Source organism: Pezoporus flaviventris, unplaced genomic scaffold (assembly GCF_033815535.1).
Source record: "Pezoporus flaviventris isolate CSIRO_AGI_PZ_B2104156 unplaced genomic scaffold, CSIRO_AGI_Pfla_v1 ptg000002l, whole genome shotgun sequence".
NCBI lineage: Eukaryota > Metazoa > Chordata > Aves > Psittaciformes > Psittacidae > Pezoporus > Pezoporus flaviventris.
In genome coordinates, this window is record NW_026892550.1 from 49334821 (window position 1) to 49353813 (window position 18993).

General features: G+C 41.3%; 2 protein-coding genes across 5 annotated transcripts in view; both read right to left on the minus strand.

The window, feature by feature from the left end:
* TRMT10A (tRNA methyltransferase 10A) overlaps positions 1–18993 on the minus strand; it is a 296095-nt gene that overhangs the window by 206172 nt on the left and 70930 nt on the right. The gene's annotated exons all lie outside the window — the stretch shown is intronic.
* The window catches only part of EMCN (endomucin), a 55974-nt gene continuing 37776 nt past the window's right edge, over positions 796–18993 (minus strand). Inside the window, exons 8-13 of one of the 4 annotated variants that reach the window (XR_009747593.1) lie at positions 18128–18223; positions 16399–16423; positions 15328–15389; positions 10319–10787; positions 10133–10180; positions 9739–9928 (exon numbers count right to left, since the gene is read on the minus strand). Coding sequence is in view for 3 of the 4 variants with exons in the window: in XM_061477769.1 (XP_061333753.1) it covers positions 6641–6807; positions 15328–15389; positions 16399–16423; positions 18128–18223 (350 nt within the window). In the remaining variant the exon portion in view is untranslated. Of the gene's footprint in view, positions 2515–3665; positions 3729–5064; positions 6808–9738; positions 10788–15327; positions 15390–16398; positions 16424–18127; positions 18224–18993 lie in introns of those variants that run through there. The other 3 variants (XM_061477776.1, XM_061477769.1, XM_061477790.1) reach the window with 3 other exon arrangements.

Genomic DNA, 18993 nt, shown 5'->3' on the forward strand with positions numbered 1-18993 from the left:
AACCACAAAAGCCTTTGAGGGTTTTGGGGGGTGCAGTATCATGACGGAGGTGCTGCTTCCCATTGCAGCAGCCTGCCATGAGCAGTGTGGCTTTCCCACATCAAGCAGATGGCCCCTAGAAATATTTTCTATTCGAGCACCTTTCTGAGCAGTGCCATAAGTAGCTGATGCCAAAAGTTCTGTCTTCCTAGCATTTAATCTAAATCTACCCTCTTTCATCTTGAAGACATTACCCCTTGCCCTGACCAAATAATGATAATGATTAAAGTAGATGTTTTTCTAGTATTTATTTTCTTATGCGAGTCAAATAAGGTGCTTGATTCAGCATCTTAGAATAGGAAGTCAATAGTCAATACATTGAACCACACCTGTTTTTTGGGTTTTTTTGGTTGTTTTCTTTAGTGCCCACTCACACAAACCAGACACTTTGAGACACATTTCCCAGCCTTCCAATAAGAGCCTGGTTGTCTGCCATGTCCCTTGTCATGAAGAGCCCAAACATCTTGCCCTATTTTGCTGTTCAGTCTTCCAGCACCAAGATTTGCAACAAGCCCTGCTCTCTCCCCATCAACTCTTGTAACAAGGAGGAGATTTCTGTACTCTACATGCCTTCTGCACAGTGTCATGCTCCCCCTGCCACCACCATGCCCAGAATATCCGATGCCTGCACTCTAGGCTCACTGTAAAGAGTTCAGCTCACTCTGTGCTACAGGAATGAACAGTAATGAACAATAGTTGTATTGGATACAGGTAATTAATTGCATTTCTGCAAAGAGAAAAAGAAGAGCCTCTTAATAAAGAGAATAACTTTTAATAGGCAGCTAATTATTTGTTTTTCCTTGACACATCATGGTAATTTCAGAACAAATTTTGCACAAACATATATATATATTTCACAACCTCTGGTTTTGTTTTTTTTTCTGGTGTCCTTTCAGTGTGATGCAACATGCTACAAATGACTTTTCTGACTTTTTGATATCAACATGAAAGTCCCCGATGATTCCTTTTTTCATAGGAAACTTCAGCAATCAGAAATCTGAATAGTTGTAGATGCCAACCTGTCTATTTTAGATGGCCTGACCTCCCCAAAGTAGGCATCCAAGAGTCCTCTGCTCCTGAGCAACCCAAGTGATCCAGGAATACCTGAATGAACCACATAAATTCAGCTGCAGCATGAGGACACTTGTTGGTTCCCCGTCCTTCACAGAGCTTCATCTAAGGTTTCTCTTGGTGCCACTAAGACAGAGGATTATTAGACCCATCAAAGTGGAAATTAGAGCAACTGTCAAGCGCAGGGAAATGAACACTTTTCAGCTTTGTGTATAAACATGGACTAACAAATCTGCTCAATCTCTTACACACCGCCAGGTAGGCTTTATTATTTCAGAAAGGGGAATTGAAGAGAGAAGCTCCTCAAAAACATTGGATCAATAGGCATCAAAACTTAGATTGTTCTGGCTCTTGGTCCTGCACTTACACCACCAGCTATCTTCTTTCCATTTGTCAATTAAACAGTGGAGGTTTAGCACACTACCAGAGTCAGTGGATGAAGACTAAGCAGATGCTCACAGTAATACATTTTTCAAACATTTATAGTTCTAGAAAAGTAGGATACATGCAGGTAGAAGCACTACTTGATATTCTTGAATTGCCAGCTCAGTACAAATTAAGAGTCTGTAATCAGCGCTTGAAACACTCTTCAAACTTCCAGAATTATTCAATAACCAGCAGGAATCCCATGCATGACTCAGAACAGGGGGGAGAAGGTTCATCTGTAAAACTACTTATCATGCTGGTCCCTATCCTGCACCCCAGGCTATATAGGAGACATATTTATAGCACACATAATGCAATTAGCCTAGGAACAGGTGAAAATAGACTATGTTGCCTGCTACATTACAAGGATCATATTCAGTAATTTACAGAGCTTGAAAGCGCCTCAGTGCAAGGTATATTCCCCCCTTCACAGGATAAAGCACGCACTTAAGCGTTTCATCCAGGCATCCCATCCTGTAAACATTTATGACAAGCAAAGTGTGAGCTACAGGGAGGAGTCTCATGGAAATCACTGAACTAATTTTCATAGTGGCGATTTGCCCAGTACTGTTTCAAGGGTCAGGCCCTGCTTGTATTTTGCTACATACAATTAAAAGAACCTTATCTACCATAAGAAGTTCAACAAAGTATGCTAACATATTCCTTCCTGTATGTGCAGAAAACATTTTTAGTAACTGCTATGCAAACACCACCCGATTTTTACATTCTCTTCAACCTTCTTGAAAGTTTTCCTGCTTTTAGTATATATGAAAACAATAAATACATGATATACCAGTTATTAAGCCATCAAAAAATTACGTGTCATTCCAGAAGGAACAGGAGGCACTTGAGGTTTAGAAGTCAAGAGCTGGTCATTAATGCAAATGTCCTGCACGGCAAAAAACTTCAGCCGCTCCACATTTCCTGCAACTTGGGTGAGATGTTCCTGCATATTGTGATAAACAAGGTTGCTTCACTCTGAAACGACAACAGTGTCTCAAGTTTATTATTCCAGGTAAGGTTGTTCAGGAAGAGCAAAACTGAAATAAGGAGTAAATCCACTGTCTGGGACATTGTCCTGCATCTGCACAAACAGAGCCACCTCTGGGTTTTCAGTAATGTAGACAAAATTGCATTCTGCTGCTCTAGTTCAAGGGACAAAGAAGGTTATTTTGTCCTTACTGTTGGCATCAGGAAAGCTCTGTTTGTACGTCCTGGGGGAAATGAGAACAGGCCAAAACCATTCAAGCTTGTTTTGCAAAAGGGTCTCTCCACATTTCTGGTTAACCAGATCTCTCTCAGCAGAGGGCAATGGGACCTGTTCTGAAGGACCTTCATCCTACAGCAATGGTGGAAGGCTGGTCAACCTCACATGTGCTCTGACACCCAATTCCTCAGACCATTCTTCTCCTCTACCTCCCTGCTCTACCCTGGTCACACAGGGCATTTCCCACAGCCACTTCCTTCTCCCACTGTCAGCAAATGATCCCATTTGCCCACAAATGAGAGAAGCAACTCTGTAAGAGTGGAGATTGTGGTGCCAGTGCCCACATCACAAACCATGGGTTTCAGAGGAACTTGGGGAGAGTCTCTGCCCTCACACATACTGCCTAACACTTGCCAGTTTTGCGTGTTAGCCACGAAGGATTTCAAGCCATAATAAAATACCTCAATGAAAGTGCTTGCTTTTGCATGATGTGGAACAGACACAGATTTGTCATGAAAACAAAGGAGCTGAACTCTTCTGGGTACCATGTTCCTTTTTTTATAGGCAGCAGTCTTAAAAAATCTCTCACTTCTCACACAAACAAAATGAATATTCACCTAGGGAATTACAGTCAGAAATGCTGAGCAGCTAAAGCCAAATGCTATGTGCCTATAAAAATCTACCTTGGTGAGGTTGCAGCTTCTTCAGTCCCTCCATTTACCTGGGACTGTTGGTGATGCTGTGCTCAAGCTAAGCTTTGTTTAAGCTGTTGCTCCTTGAGGATGCTGCCAGCTGAAGTCATTACTGTTTTTGTTTTGCGTTTTTAACCCTTTTGTTTAGTTACATGGCACAATACTGAAACTGTTAACGAGATTAACAAACACTAATGTTACAACACACAAGACAGAAGCAATAAACTTACGTGTTTATTGTTGAGATGTGAAAAGTTGCCGAGTTTTATTCTTCCCATGAGATGAGTGCTCTCCTAAGAAACAGAAAATACATTTGCATCAGTTAAACATGCAAAGACAAAAGGACAAATGAGTCCAGCATCACTGACACATCACTGACCACTGCACAAATTGGCCAGTCTCCTTGTCAGATTGACTTAACCAGCAAAAACTGTCCACAGAATAGATTTTTACTACTCCCTCTGTGTTTTACAGCTTATTTCCCCTATGGTTTGCTCTCATAGGGTAAGGTACTACCACAAAGTATTTCCAAGGCAGGTCGCAAGGGCTTAGAAAAGGCATCAGACTTTAGTTAATGTCTAACTATGATTAGGACATTAAATGATAAAAAGATACAACTATAAAACTATTTTTTGTTGGTATCACTGGCAGCAGCTCAGTTCCTCCAGAGAAGGAAAATGAACTTTTAACATGTTCAGTCAGGGATTACACACAGGTCTCACTGCTCCTTCCCTGGAGAACCAGAGCTGCTGCCAGCAATTATAGGCAGAAAAATAAACCTCCAGATGAGGATGTGTTTACAGTTTTCCTATTCCTAAATGTGTGTCCACAAACAGCAGCTGAGTTTCCTTGTGACAGAGATTCATACATGGAGATGAACAGGGAATGGTGTCCCCAGACTGGACAGAGCCCCATGGAAACAGAGTCTAGTAAAAGCGACTATGTATTAAAAAGCTTGCATATGATCTATTGCCTGGGGTTGAAAACTGTAATAAGGATTATAACAGATTCACTGATTAGGCATTCAAACAATTAGCACTCAAATTAAATAGTTGTGCCCCTGAAGAAAATAGTAGAGACTTGTCAATGGTTTTCACATAGCTTTTTCTGGCAGCAAAAAAGAGCTCTTTGATTTTCAAAGATGAGTAGGAAACTTGGTCTCTAATGATGTTCAGTGAGAAACACTGAAAATTGTTCAACAATAAGATGCTGGAATGCTGTTCACTTCTGCTGTGGTTTAAGTGCTGAACCCAGGACAACTTCCCAAGTGTTCAATTTCAGATAAAATTATTAAAAAACATTATAAATTGTTGCTAAGTTAGAGCTTCAAAAATTCTGGTGATAAATTTCGTCTAGAGAAAAGGAAAACACAAGTCTCCTGTAGACAACCAATGAAACATTTCAACAAGATTTATACAGTTTTGGTAGGTGAAAAGCTTTTGTTAGGTAAAAATCTTGTTTTGAAAAGCTAAAATAAAATGAACCAGTTTAAATATTGTAGAGTTTTGGACTAACAAAGTAATGAGATTTTCAAGAACACTAATTTATTTTAAAATTTATTATTTATTTCTTCCTTTATTATTTCTTCATTCTTAACTTTTTTACTTTCCTTGTTCAACACACAGAAGATTTACTAGGGTGCGAAAGGGAGAAATTGGCAAGATTGTTTACAAAAGGGGTAGGAGAAATTAGTTGAGAAATATATTACCATGCAGAAGATAATATTCAACAGTTGTAATAAATATCAATACTTTGTTATCAATTCCACTCTCAGCTCGCTGCTCTGCCTATGCTAGAAATTAGGCAGACTTACATGGAAGACTGATATTTCACACCACAGGAAAACACCACATCTAAGGAGAGGCTCCAGAGCCCACCTAGCTCCCTGGATAATGTCCCATTTATGTCAGTAGGTTTTGGATCAGAGCATGAGGTGGGGGAAGCAGTGCTGGTTCCAGGCAGCAGACTGCTTGAGTGGTACCTGCTGGCAGGTATGGGACAGGAGTGGTGAATTTGCCTTCTTGCAGACCCTGAGCACCCAGACACTCACATGCCCTATCTGATTTCCTGGTGCTGCACACATAATCCCTGGAAAGAGTGAACTGCCACAAACTATTGCTGGGGTCAATGTCCCCCTATAATATCAGTGACTGTCTGATGATGGCTCAGGGATGCTCAGTGTTGCTTTGCCATTGTGCTCCCAACAGGGCAGGAGCCTGCTAGAATTCTGAAACAAAACCAAGTTATTGCTACCCCACGGCTGCAAATATGTCTGAAGATATTTGCATTATGGGGTCTATGATTGTTAGTACCAACTAACAGTTCAGTGATAAAGAGAGAATGATTATATACTGGAGAAGAAATGGTCATACAGATGCTGTGTGTTCAAGAGAAACAAGGGTAACACAAGGTTTTAGATACAGAGCTGCAGGACGTCTTGAGACTGAGGTATCTGGAAAAATTTTGGAGTCTAAAGGCTCAGCAGTTTGATGCTGTACTAAATACCCAGCTGCAACACAAAGAGACAATACAGAAGAATAGTCGGGTTAGTTGCAAGTAGAAAGACATTTTTATTGATCTCAGAATAGCCTTAACTGACAGAAATAAATTCTGAGACTGTAAAAGACCAAACTTGCCCCTAAACGAGCACCCACTAAAAACAATGGATTAGACCTTGCTTCCCATAAGGGAAACAAAAACCAAATACTTGTGTTTAGCATTTTGTTAGAACAAACGATATTTTAATCAACTGAAGAAATTATTTCACACCAGAGGATATACACAGTGCCATGGCGGTGTTCAACTGGTCTAGATAGATTGCCTACTTTGAAGCCTTGTCACTGGGAGATACGGTACAGTTATGCAGACTATATATCAACAAGAGCAAAATTGCTGGACAGCAACATCAATGAAAAATTGGCTTTTGTTGATTCTGGGTTATGCATTTAGGAGAGGATGACACAGAAATTCTAGTCTTGCTCATGAGGAGATAAAAGGTATCAGGAGAGACTTGAGAGCTTCTCACAATATAGTTATACAGCATCTTGCATAAAGCTATTGGTTGATCCAATTTGATAGATGCAACGGCAATACTTTTCTTGATAATGGGTTGAAAATTCATTGCATGTTTGTCTACTTTGATAAGTGCATGTGTGAACTGCAAAAGTGGGAGCCTAAGGGAGCTGGAAAGAAGTATTTGGTGCAGTTAACAAAGCACTGACAACTGCACAGCTGCAAGTGCAACGAGACCCCCTTTACCTGTGGTCCGGCCTCGTGACACCTCTCCTGATGGAGGAGGAGTTGTGGGCTCAGATAGACTGGCAGAGGGCAGTGAGAAGCCAACCTCATATGTATCATGCACTTCTATAAAAACTGAAAGAAATGGTGTACAGTTTGAGAAAGAGGCCTTAGGCAAAATATTTGGAAAACGAAATTAGACTGACACTGACATTGAAGTTTTAGCTGACGAGCAAATCCTTTCACTAAACCTTTTACTCTCCAGTGGTGCACCTGTTGGTTAGGTTTTGTCTGAAATTGAATTGTAAGCATAGGCACCAGGAGGTCTCTAAACATTACTGTCATGTAATACAGACAGATCTCTAGTTAAACTGTCCAATGTGCTGCAGCAGGAGGCTGTGATGCCACAGCGGATAAGACAAATTCATGGAAGAGCCACTGAGAGCTGCAAAACACCAATGATACAACCTTTACTCAGGACATCTCAAAGCCACAGACTGCTGGAAGGTTATGGCAGAGGCCACATTACTGGACTCCTTCCTTATTTGCTATCCTTTCCTTCAGATCTTGTGCTAGCAGCCCTCAGTGAGAGGAACCAACCCAGGCACAGCTACAGGCTGGGCAGAGAAGAGATTCAGAGCAGCCCTGCAGAGAAGGACTTGGGGGTGTTGGTCAATGAGAAAATGAACATGAGCCGGCTTCAGTGTGCGCTCGCAGCCCAGAAAGCCAACCGTGTCCTGGGCTGCATCAAAAGGAGCGTGACCAGCAGGTCGAAGGAAGTGATCCTGCCCCTCTACTCTGCTCTTGTGAGACCTCACCTGGAGTATTGTGTGCAGTTCTGGTGTCCTCAACATAAAAAGGACATGGAACTGTTGGAACAAGTCCAGAGGAGGGCCATGAGGATGATCAGGGGACTGGAGCACCTCCCATATAAAGACAGGCTGAGGAAGTTGGGGCTGTTCAGCCTGGAGAAGAGAAGGCTGCATGGAGACCTCATAGCAGCCTTCCAGTATCTGAAGGGGGGCTATAGGGATGCTGGGGAGGGACTCTTCATTAGGGACTGTAGTGACAGGACAAGGGGTAACGGATTAAAACTTAAACAGGGGAAGTTTAGATTGGATATAAGGAAGAAGTTCTTTACTGTTAGGGTGGTGAGGCACTGGAATGGGTTGCCCAGGGAGGTTGTGAGTGCTCCATCCCTGGCAGTGTTCAAGACCAGGCTGGACGAGGCCTTGGGTGATATGGTTTAGTGTGAGGTGTCCCTGCCCACGGCAGGGGGGTTGGAACTAGATGATCTTAAGGTCCTTTCCAACCCTAACTATTCTATGATTCTATGATTCTATGTGGGGCTACATTGACGCAGGATCTGAGCAGGTACTGCTGGCTTAGGTCTTGGTTTCTTAGCTTCAATGTTAAAAGAGAAGGTGTTCTAGCAAATACCAAAATACAGCAACGGTCTTTCATATGCAGAGCCTTTCATATGCACAGCCTTTCATGTGGCACCCCTCAATCACTTCTGCCAGGACCCTGATCACCAACTAACCCAAGTAAATTAACAGTCTAGGCATGGGTCCAATCCAATACACACTGCATGCATCCTTCTCTAAAACGCAGTCATGCTTAAAAAGGATGAGGATGAGGAAGATGTAATAGGAAGAATTTTGTATTCAGGACTCCTGATCCTTCAACATACTTAAGTGCATAGGAAGTAGACTGAGTATACAGATCCTGAGGGCTCTTCAAAGTTAAATGTTAACCAGGAAAGTAATAGCATTACACTGAAAATGCAAGTTTTTCTTCCTAATTAAAATGTCACTTGTGCAGTATTTGATTTGATTTTTCACTTCCACAAATATACTTGTTTCTGACTATTAATGTTGCATCCTGATGCCAGTATTTGCAAATAAGTAATGGGCACATTATTTGTGAATAAGTAATGGACACATATTATATTATTGTGTAGCTGAAATTACAGATTGTATGAAATCAATTTAGAATCTCTGAAACAAACATTTCTTTGTGTCACCTCTGTGGAAGGCTGTTGTATTAATCTCACTATAATTTCCTCTTCCCTCCTCTATTTGATTCAAAATCTGAGCATATTATTCAGAATACACATACACTGCAGAACATGTTGATATCAAAGAGAGTTAATAGGTCATATCACTATGAGTACAGCATGTTTTCCACCTGGCAAAGCCCAGGAAAAGCAAGACATTAGAAAAGCTGGAAGGAAAAGGATAAAAAAAATAGTGTTTGACATAAAAAATAGGTTGTACTGTATCCCAGGTTACACTGGCTGTAACGAAAGAAAAAAAAATGAGCTGCACTGCTATTTCACTGTAATATCTGCTGCTGAGAAATTGATCAGAAGTGGCAATCTAGTTTGGAGCAAAGAATTAAAGCAAGTTTTTCATAAAATATGATTGCAGAAGCCTATTTTTTATAAAAGTATAAAACTATCTCTACAGACACAGGCATCTAAATGTCTAGTTTTACCATGCTCAACTGAAAGAAAGAGGGCTGCGTTACAGATGTTGGAGAACAGCATTGCGTGGGACTCAGCAGCTGAATGCACTGGGTGGGTTTGGTATGTGCCGCTGGTCCAGCATCTGCGACGTGCTACAGTGCTCCCCTGCCACACACTTAACCCATGCTCCTGCAAACTGGTCCTCACCACTGTCAGCAGGACAGAAGGATCTGTACAATTCACCATGGCAGAGGGAGAACGTACGGACGGGTTCAGGTGAAGGATAGGAAGGCAATTGCTGCTGAACTGCTGGCAAAAGGTGGGAAGTGGCTCCTCCACCATCAGAACATCTCAGAAAGCTGCAGGCTGGAAAGTTAACAAACACTCCACAGATGAAAACATCAGCTGACCCTCAGCAGTCTCTGACTGTGAGAAACTACTTTAAATACCCTTGCAAATATGCACAGGTCACAAACTGAATTAGAAATATAGCAGGAAACATATGCTATTTAATGCTTTTGACTACAGTTTGGCCCAAAAATCTCAGCTGGAAACATGTGCAGGTGAGGAAACACAAACAGAATCCAGCCATGAGCTGCAAAAGGCTGAGAAAGTTTATTCTTCAGTTTCTGTGAAGAAAGAAAATACAACTTCAGGCCATTATACAAAGCAAGGTTAAAAAAAAAATAGAGTATCAGAAATGAGAAAGAGACAGAAAGGGAAGCAGGTACTTCTATCTGTTGCGAGGGGACCCTTTTCTATTGAAGCAGCTTCTAGTTTTTTCACCTGCAGGGAAAAGAAATAAGACACTGAAAGCACAGCTCATAACAGGAAAAAGTAATAATCAATATCACATCCTCACATTAGTAGGAACACTTGCTCTTACCACTTCTAAACATGCAGCTTGTCTGCTGGAAGCTCTTTGCTGACCTGCACTGCTTTTCTTGCAGGGTAGGAGGCAAGGGAATTTTCAGTGCCAGAGTGCCTCACCTAGAGATTCAGCTTCTTCACCTGCTCCTGGAGGCATCCACCTGGATCCTAGACAAAATAAGAGACAGATGAAAGTACCAACACATGTTGAGAAACCACATGGCCCACTGTGGAACCATGCCCCCTGGCAGGGGTAAATTTCCCTGGATTGGGCCCCTAATGAGGTAAACCCCAAAGATTTCTTACCTTCTTAAATGCTGCAGTCCATGCTCAGATGTGCTCAGCATAGTAGAAACCGAGGAGGAATGGTTGTCTGCCCAGCTCCAGATTTGTCCAGATTGTCTGCCCAGCCATATCTATGGTTTGATGTGTGGGGCAGAACAGTTAAACAGTCTCAGCATTTGGAGATTCATGGAAAGTGGTGATGAAGATATTTTTATTCAACCATGTAATTTAAGAAGACTACAGGATTTTCCAGGTCCAAAACCTAGCACTGCTGTGGGCTGTCTCATCAGGTGCTGAACTTCTTGTATATCCCAGTGACTGAGGTAAGTTTTTGTGCTGAATGAGAGCAAGGTTTTTTTCTTTCTTCTGGGATGGTTTCAGTGGTTAGTCACTATGTATAGTACAGTCACTGGCCTCTGCTGTTGAAGGCTAGGAATCATCAAAGCCTTTATACAGAAGTCTTTGGAAATTCAGGAAGTCTAGGGGAATGCTGCAGGCACAAACCAGGGTCATCTCAAAAGTGGCTGAAGTTATGGGGTCCAATTAATCTATGCCACGAACGGACACATGTCTTCAAGGTAGGTAGCTCTTCTTGTGCAAGCGATGCACCCAAGAAATGTTATGAAAATCTACAGGCAGGAGGTACATCCAGTTGAAGAAGCAGGTAACAGCTCTAAGGTTGTTATTACTATTAACCAGCAGCAGCTTTTGGAAGAGATGTGGAGCACATGGGAATGCTGGTTGTTCTACATCCTTGCTTCATACTATTTTGTACTGCACTGCCATCTGAGAGCGCTTGTAGATATTGACAGATCCATTTCTGTGGTGTGATTACAATAAATTAAGGGTGTTTCACATGTGACATGTCAGATGTCTCCTCAAATATCCATGTTTGCCTGGTACATTTTCGCAGCTTTGTTTAGTTAGCAATGCTTGAATTTTCATTTGTGTTCACAGTGGGTGTCGCGGGAAGCCCTAATGCAGACATTTACCATGGACCTTTCTCCAGCCACCTTCCATTCCAGGTGCCTCACCAAAATCTGAGCACATCAGCTTTGACACATTTAATATCCTTTGAGCAAATTCAGGGCAAAACAGACAATACCCCTACAAGCCAAATACGTCATATCCTACCCTGTCATCTGAAAAGAGCACACACTGGTTAGAACACATGCCCTCATGAATCAGCTTGTGCTTAAGGTGCCAGGATTATACCTAACAGCTCTGAAGTACTGTGTCACCTGCACATTCATATGAGACTTTATACTGAATATTGAACTAGTGTGCTGCTACTATAAAGGCCCTTTATACATTTTACTTGCTCTAGAATGGGCACTCCAGACAATAGCCATAAAGGAGAATTTTCACATCATTACTCAGGTATCAGTATTTCTATCACACATCATTTATCTGCATGGAGTAACCTTACCTCAATTTCTATTCCCCAACCTTTCTGTTACTGAGGAGTTTCCATCCTTCAGAATTTCATGAATCCTAAAAGGTGTTCAATACCTTTGGTGGTTTTCAGTGAAATACATGTGAACCCTTACAGAAAAAGTTAGAGATGTTTTCAAGGTAGGCAATGCTTTACCATTACTATCACGGATGATAGTATTGATCTCTTAGCCATCAAGTAAAACCCTCCATCTTACATTCTTGGGAAACAGATCTACTACTGACAAGCTGAACATGCAGTTCTGTGGGCTATATTGAATCCCAAATAAGAAATATTTTTTGCTGGTAGGTTTTCCAGAGCTCCCTATTGTAGAAGACCTTTTATTCTTCCTGGGAAGGGACAACCTTAATATGCCTGTACATTCAACCCGGAATGGCTGCAGTAAGTACTGCATTTGTACATTAGTGTAAAATGAGACGAATCAGTACCCTGAGCATTTTTATCCAAGCTGAGTTTTCATGTAAGATGCAAGTACAGGCACTTATCTTGCATCAGGTGTTATAGTTTACTGGCAAAGTACATGAAAAATTCAAGGTGTTTAGTGTTGCCTGTCTGGTTTTTTACTTTACATCAATTCTCAGCCAGTTGTGCCTCACAGGCCACAGCCATCAGAAAAGCTATTTTTCTAAGATGAGGTTTTAAAAATGAGAATATTAAAGCTCAGTTTTACTGGGTGTTCTTGATGAGACTGCTCCATTTAAAATCATAACATTAGTCCAGGCTTAACTGAGCACTTTACTTTTCCTGTACTCCTTCACATTAATGGTAGGTGTTTGAAATACCATTCTTGATTAAATTTATTTCAGCTATGCTTCTGAAAAAAGGAGTCTTTCTTTCATTTTTTTTAGAAGCCCTGAAATAGGATCCTTCAGTAGTCAATGGACCTGAATAGGTCAGCTCATTTCAGTTCAAGATACATGTCTAAGGCAGAAGGAATAAATAGCCCTCTGGACACATACATCTCTTTCAACTGTCTATGTGTAGCTGGCTTAGTTTTTAGATAGATAAAATAAGTCAAGATAAAACTTCTCATATCCTTTGATCAAGACATATCATGCACAACACTCACACAGGGTTTTTCTAGGTTGCCTGCTTGAGCACTTTGTAGGTCATATCTTTTTGTTTACATGTTTTTACATAGTTTTAACACAACTATATAATCTTACAATGTTCTGTTTGGGATAAAAAGTAAAAAAAAAAAATATACTTCTAATAAAGCTTAATTTGAATACATGTCAAAGCAGAACTTTGTTGTGTATATGCTTCACCATAGGCAGCTGAGCAGGCTATTGATAGTGAGAGGATAATGTAGATCTATCTGTAAGGTTAAGGCTGTTCTTAAGAATCTTCTAGATTTAGTCAAGCCCTTTGTAATTTTGTTGGCATGTACAATCAGAGGTGGCTACAACACAAATTTCTAAGCAGCTGGACAATTAATTCATCTTTATTTGAGCTGGATTTTATGCGTCTAAAAAGGAAAAGGAGGAATGCATGTAAAGAAGTTCTATGCAGTGCAATTGTTTTCAGTTGAGGGACCACGACTCAGACATTTCTCAAGTTCTATCTGTACTGTAAGAAACACTTGCTTTCATGCTCAAGTTTTTAATGCAGCAAGTAAATCTCATTCAAATGGGCAGGCATCCTAACACACTTAAAAATACTGGTATGAGTGACAAATATTTCTGTAAGAAAACAGGCCCTGCTTTCAGAGTGCTTTTAATTTAAGCAGTAAGTGTCTAAAATCCTGGAGAAAAACAGGACTTCCATTCCTGTGAAAGCATGTTTCATTTTGAAACACACAAAAATGTAAGAATTAAAGAGAAAATGGTAACTAGTTTAAATATGAATTGTATTAATGAGGGCAAGAATCTTGCCTTCTAAGTGGTTATGACTCATACCTTCCAATTATAGCACACATACATCATATTTCAGTAAAAAAAGAATATCAAGCATCCTCTGGATGGAAGACATTCAGATACTTGGTGAACCAGAAGCTGATTAACAGGCATCAGATCTCATCTTGTGAAAAAGAAACCAAACCCAAAACAGTGAACCTGAGTCTTTTCTCATTTACCCTGCTGTAAAACACATTCTGCTGCTGTCAATGAAGTTATTTTATTGTTGAAACCAGTGTGAGGGAAGAATCAATCAAGAAATGTCTATCAATTCCAGCATCTGACTTCATCCAGCTTTCAAAACCCCGCAATGATTATAAATGAAAACATACATGCACCTTCATATTCCTTAAAATAAAGCTAAAAGTCCATTCCCGAAGACATACCCCCCCCCCCAATTCACAAATCACAAAGCTCTGAAGTGCAGTCACTTAAGTGCCACAGCACAGTTGCTGAAGTACCAATGCTAGTTTGCATTTGCTCAACAGCAGTGGGGCAGAATGATGTATCTTGCAACGGAGCAGGCCCTTCTCCTCCCCCTCTAGCCTCCTAGCACACTGCTCTGTGTTGGCGAGGCTGCTGGAAGCATAACTATGGTTTGTGGCAAGGGCTGCCAGAGAAGCCCTGTGGGTCTCCTGGATCACACGAAAGCTTCTGGGAGCTGCAGAGAAGGCTGGAGAGTGCAGATGGTGCCTCTCCAGCAAGTAAAGGATACTTCAGATTAAGTGTTTCAGTGGGCTTCCCAAGAATTCAGAGGAAAAGGGAGAGCAGCTATCAGGCAACCTCCGAAATGTCAGTGGGGGAAATAGATGGCCAAAAAAGCATAAAGTATGAAGCTGTTTTTCCTGGGGTCTTCCTTAGATGAGGCAAGAGCAAGAGAGCAAAGGTGGGACCTAGATGGCTGAGGAAGCAATGGATGAAGGGGAGAAGTTTCAGCATGAGTAGCTCTGCCATAAGAGGTGGTTGGTTGGTTGGTTGGTTTTAGATAGTGGGAATCATATTAGCTAGAATTTTATTCTGCCTCAGTCTTATTTTGCGCTACTCTGTTTCCTGCAGAATGTATAACTGCATCCATCTCTTTGCTTATATGGATGAGATTTTGCTTTCTTTTGTTCATGTAATCTATAACCTCTGTTCCTTTAGACTTTATTACCACATTATTTGTAAGAAACCGCATCACTGAAGCACAGGACAAAGGAATTTGCAATGAGAGTAGGACTTTGACTGCAAAGGGTGGCTGGGTACAGGGCTGACTGAACACAGCTGACACCAACTCCAGCTGAGCCCTGTTTACATACAGCACTGACTCCCAAACCTTTTGGCCCCTGGGATCAGTCCCCAGAGTCCCTTGTTTATCCGGATCTAGCTGATAAATATCATGATTGGAGTTACTCCTGAACGTGCCAATCTGTAGATCACTTACAATCAATGATTTTAAAAATTGATTTTTCCTAAACCAGTTATACTTCTCATTCCCAAGTACAGATACCACACACAGTGCAGCTGCACTGCTGCTCTACAGGCTCCCAGTCTGGGAGTTTGTACTGTAGAAGAACTGTTTGCAGTGATTTTGATCTGACAGACACTGAAGATGGTCTTGCTATTGGAAATGACATCGCAAACTGCTCTTCTCTGGGCTCAGAGGAGGAGACAGACATACACATGAAGGAAATACTCACCGGTATCCGAAGAAGTTGTCTTCACAGAAAGAAGTTTGACTCCTTCTTTATCTGACTGGGCTCTGTTGAAGTCAGAAAACAGGCAAGCAGAGAGTCTGCATGTTGGTCAGGCAAAAAAATCTGAGGATTATAATCTGGAGGAGGCAGCACCTGTGCCAGTCTGTACTGGCAAGCTTGAAATGGGCTTTGCATGGGGCCATGTGTAAATTGGGGTGGTGGAAAACACCATACACCGAAATCTCTGAAAATACCTTCCTCTTAAAATAGGTAATAAATCAAGTTGCATGACTCCGGGTTCACTCTAGCACTCCACAGAAATGCACTTGGGGAAAAGAGGGAGTCATCTTTTTTCTCTGTCAATACAAGGCTTTTGGTGATGTTGAGTAGCAAGAAGGGTCACTTTAGATGTCCAGGGAATCAGGGCTAGCAAGTAAATCAGCAGCCCAAATGTTGCTTTTGGACATACAAAACATGGAGGCCACAGCCAGACTCAATGGCTTCTAGTATATATCTTGTAATGATTCTTTCTCTGTTTCACTCTCCTCAAACTCCTTAGCCAATACGGTTTTAACTAAGCCTCTGCAAATGGACTAGTGGATAGAATATGGAACAGAGTAATACGTAATAATAGGGGACAAGAGAAAAAGAAAGAGAAAAGCCAGAATAAGAAATATTAAAAAGAGAGAAAACATGAACAAAAGAAGGGGGATTAGAAAGGATGGAAAAAAAGATAAAAATCAATGGTGCAGAAACTCACAAAGAAGAGAAAAAAAGACTGGGCCAATGGGCCCTGTGGCATAGCATAAACCATTTCTCCATTTCGAAAGATCCCTTGGAAAACAATTAAGAGCCATCACATTTCTATACATGCTGGAACAGATGCTTATCATGCATACTAGTGTACAATAACTGCAAGTGCATCACTTTCAATAGGATATTTCTCCTTGGGGTAGCAACTACTTATTACATTTAAACAGAGAAAGATCAAAGCAAATCTCATGCAGAATCTGCTGCAATCACAAGTGCCCCATGAGAGATCTCAAAGCAAAGAAAAGACAGGATTCAACTTACTGTTCAGTGCTGTTCTCTTGTCTCTCTGGAAGAAGGAAAAAGTTAATATAATTTTGACTGCTGGGACTCACTTAAGTAAACAGCTATTGCAGTTGCTAGCAGAAGGCTTAGTTGTGATTTTGCATTATTGCATTAAGCACATTAACACAATTGACCAGCTTGAATTTTAATTACTTTTCTGGTTCATCTTCCCAAAAGGTAACCATGTCATCTATGAAAGTGAACTGATATTGCCCAAACAGATACTTCTGGAAACTAAGGAAAATGATATGTGACTTGTGCAAGAGCACAACAGGAGCACGTTTTTCCCTGCAGCTCCCGAATCCCCAGGTAGCTGGCACAGAGGAGGCGAGCATGGAATGGCTCTCCAGTATGTAACAAGTGAGCTAAGAGAGACAGGAGAGGAAAGTGAAGGAACAAGCTGCCAGGCTGTACTCTCTGGAGGGTTTAACCTGGCATGACATCTGAGAACAGAGCCTGTCTGCCCCATCAATGAGGAAGAGGTTTCTCCCCAAAATGAATCATATACTGAATGTATTTTATTCTTATGTGAAAGTGTGTGCAGATGGATGGGGGCCAGGGGGTTATATCGGATACACAGAGCCTATTCTAGCCCCATGATACCAGGCACAGGACTCTCCATCTGTGGAGGAAGCACATTGGATAGGCCTGGGCAAATCCTACGGGAAGCACCACAGATACCTATCTAATCTAGCTTCCAAATGAATTTGCCAGTACCATGCCTGCTGGCATTTGTGCACGGGGGAGGCTGGCAAGGACATGTTCCTCACCTCATACCTTTACCTCTTGACTCCAAATATTCAGTAATTTCCAAAGCAGGGATCGCACCTTCCTCTGTTTATCTGGGACTGGTTTTCCATGTCATTGGCTAAATTGGCTGCGACACACTGTTAGCCTTGGTCTACAGCTTCAACACCCTGCTGTGATTTTATATTTCCAAGTCCCAGTGATTTCACAGTTGAAAATCTGCACAGGTCTCCTAACTCATGCCAATTCACAGGGAGAAATAAAACACAGTCTGGATTCAGAGCTGGGTGTTCATTTAATGGAGAATTACACTTGCCTGTGGCCTGCTCATGAAACTTTTGGAAACATTTGGCTAATGGAATTATACCCCGTTATCTGAAGTATTTTGTGGACAGCAGGGAAACATACTGGCTTTAGCAGCTCTGTCAAAATGTTTCTGGAAACATTTTTTGCTCAGGAATTTTGTTCCCATGTACATTATTCTGTAACTGGAAAACTTACATGTAGCACATATATGAGTATGTGTGTATATAGCAGGTATTTCCTAAAAGAAAGCACTGATATTCCTTTGCCTGTATCTAGAACAGAGATAAAATAAATATAGTGATTTTGTTAAACAATATCTCCAAACTTAGTTTTCACTGTCTTTTTCTACCTGATCGACTGTGTTAGCACAGCTGTTTGTTAGCTCTCTGTAGCTGCAAAAGCATGAACAAAAAGCTTTACAGCGTTATATATTCTCCAAAATTCAGAGACCTGTTTGCTCCCTCTGTTCTTCCTGCTGATTTTGAAAATGAAGAGTTATTTTCCTACTTCAGGCAAAATACTTTGAAATACAAGAAACTTTCCTATCAGACTACTCCAACATCTATGGCTAAGGTAGTCTAAAAAGACCCCAGAGATCTTTAATAATAAAAAGCATATTGATCTTTTTCACCTTCAGAGAAAGCAAGCCAAATACCTGGAGTTTTCTTCTGGCATATTCTGTACAAAGACACCAGTGAGAAGACAGAGAGGGTAATAACTATCAAGGTGATGACGACTGGCAAGATAACACCTGCAAAAGAACCAACAGCATAATTTTGCCTGCTGCCCCTGGCTTGCATTGTCTCCAGGTACAGGCACTTGCATGCACAAAGGTGAGAGGCACCAGCTCCGCTTCATCAAACATTACTGGCTTCTCTGGAGCAAGGTAACCTACTCGTTCATGTTATTCCTCCCACACCCACTGAGCCTCAGGCTTACAGCCTTTGTGGAGGGGTATTTAGGTGCTTTCCTTCCCCCAGCCTTAGTCCTTCCCTGACACTTAACAGTGCCCTGTGGAACTGACACCATCATCTCCACCAAAATATTCACAATTCACCCCCAGTGTTGACAGCCCCCAAAAGTTTTGCAAAACAGTCGTGTTTCAGGAATAATTTTTTGATACATGCAACTTATTTTTTCCTCTTTTTTGAAAACAAGACTCATCCAAAATTCAGCAACTGAAGCGATTATTTCTGTTTTAATGTTGTACACCCAGAAAGCCACTAAGGAGTTACATAACTCAGTAACATTCCCCACAGCACTTACAACCAGGGATAAAAAATGCAAGATCTCCTTTTTAAATGAGGACATTTCTTTCCTTTTATTATTTCCCACCATCTGCCATTTCCTGACAGGTGTTTCCCAGCCAAGAAGCAAAAAGGAAAGAATTATGTAATGAGGAGAAGCTTTCATGGGGAAATACATAAGCCCAGTTTCTCCTCATTTATCGTTTTGCTGGCAGTGGTTGGCCACATTTAAATGTAGTCTAAGCCATGTGTCAGGGGAGGCTGGGTCTGCATT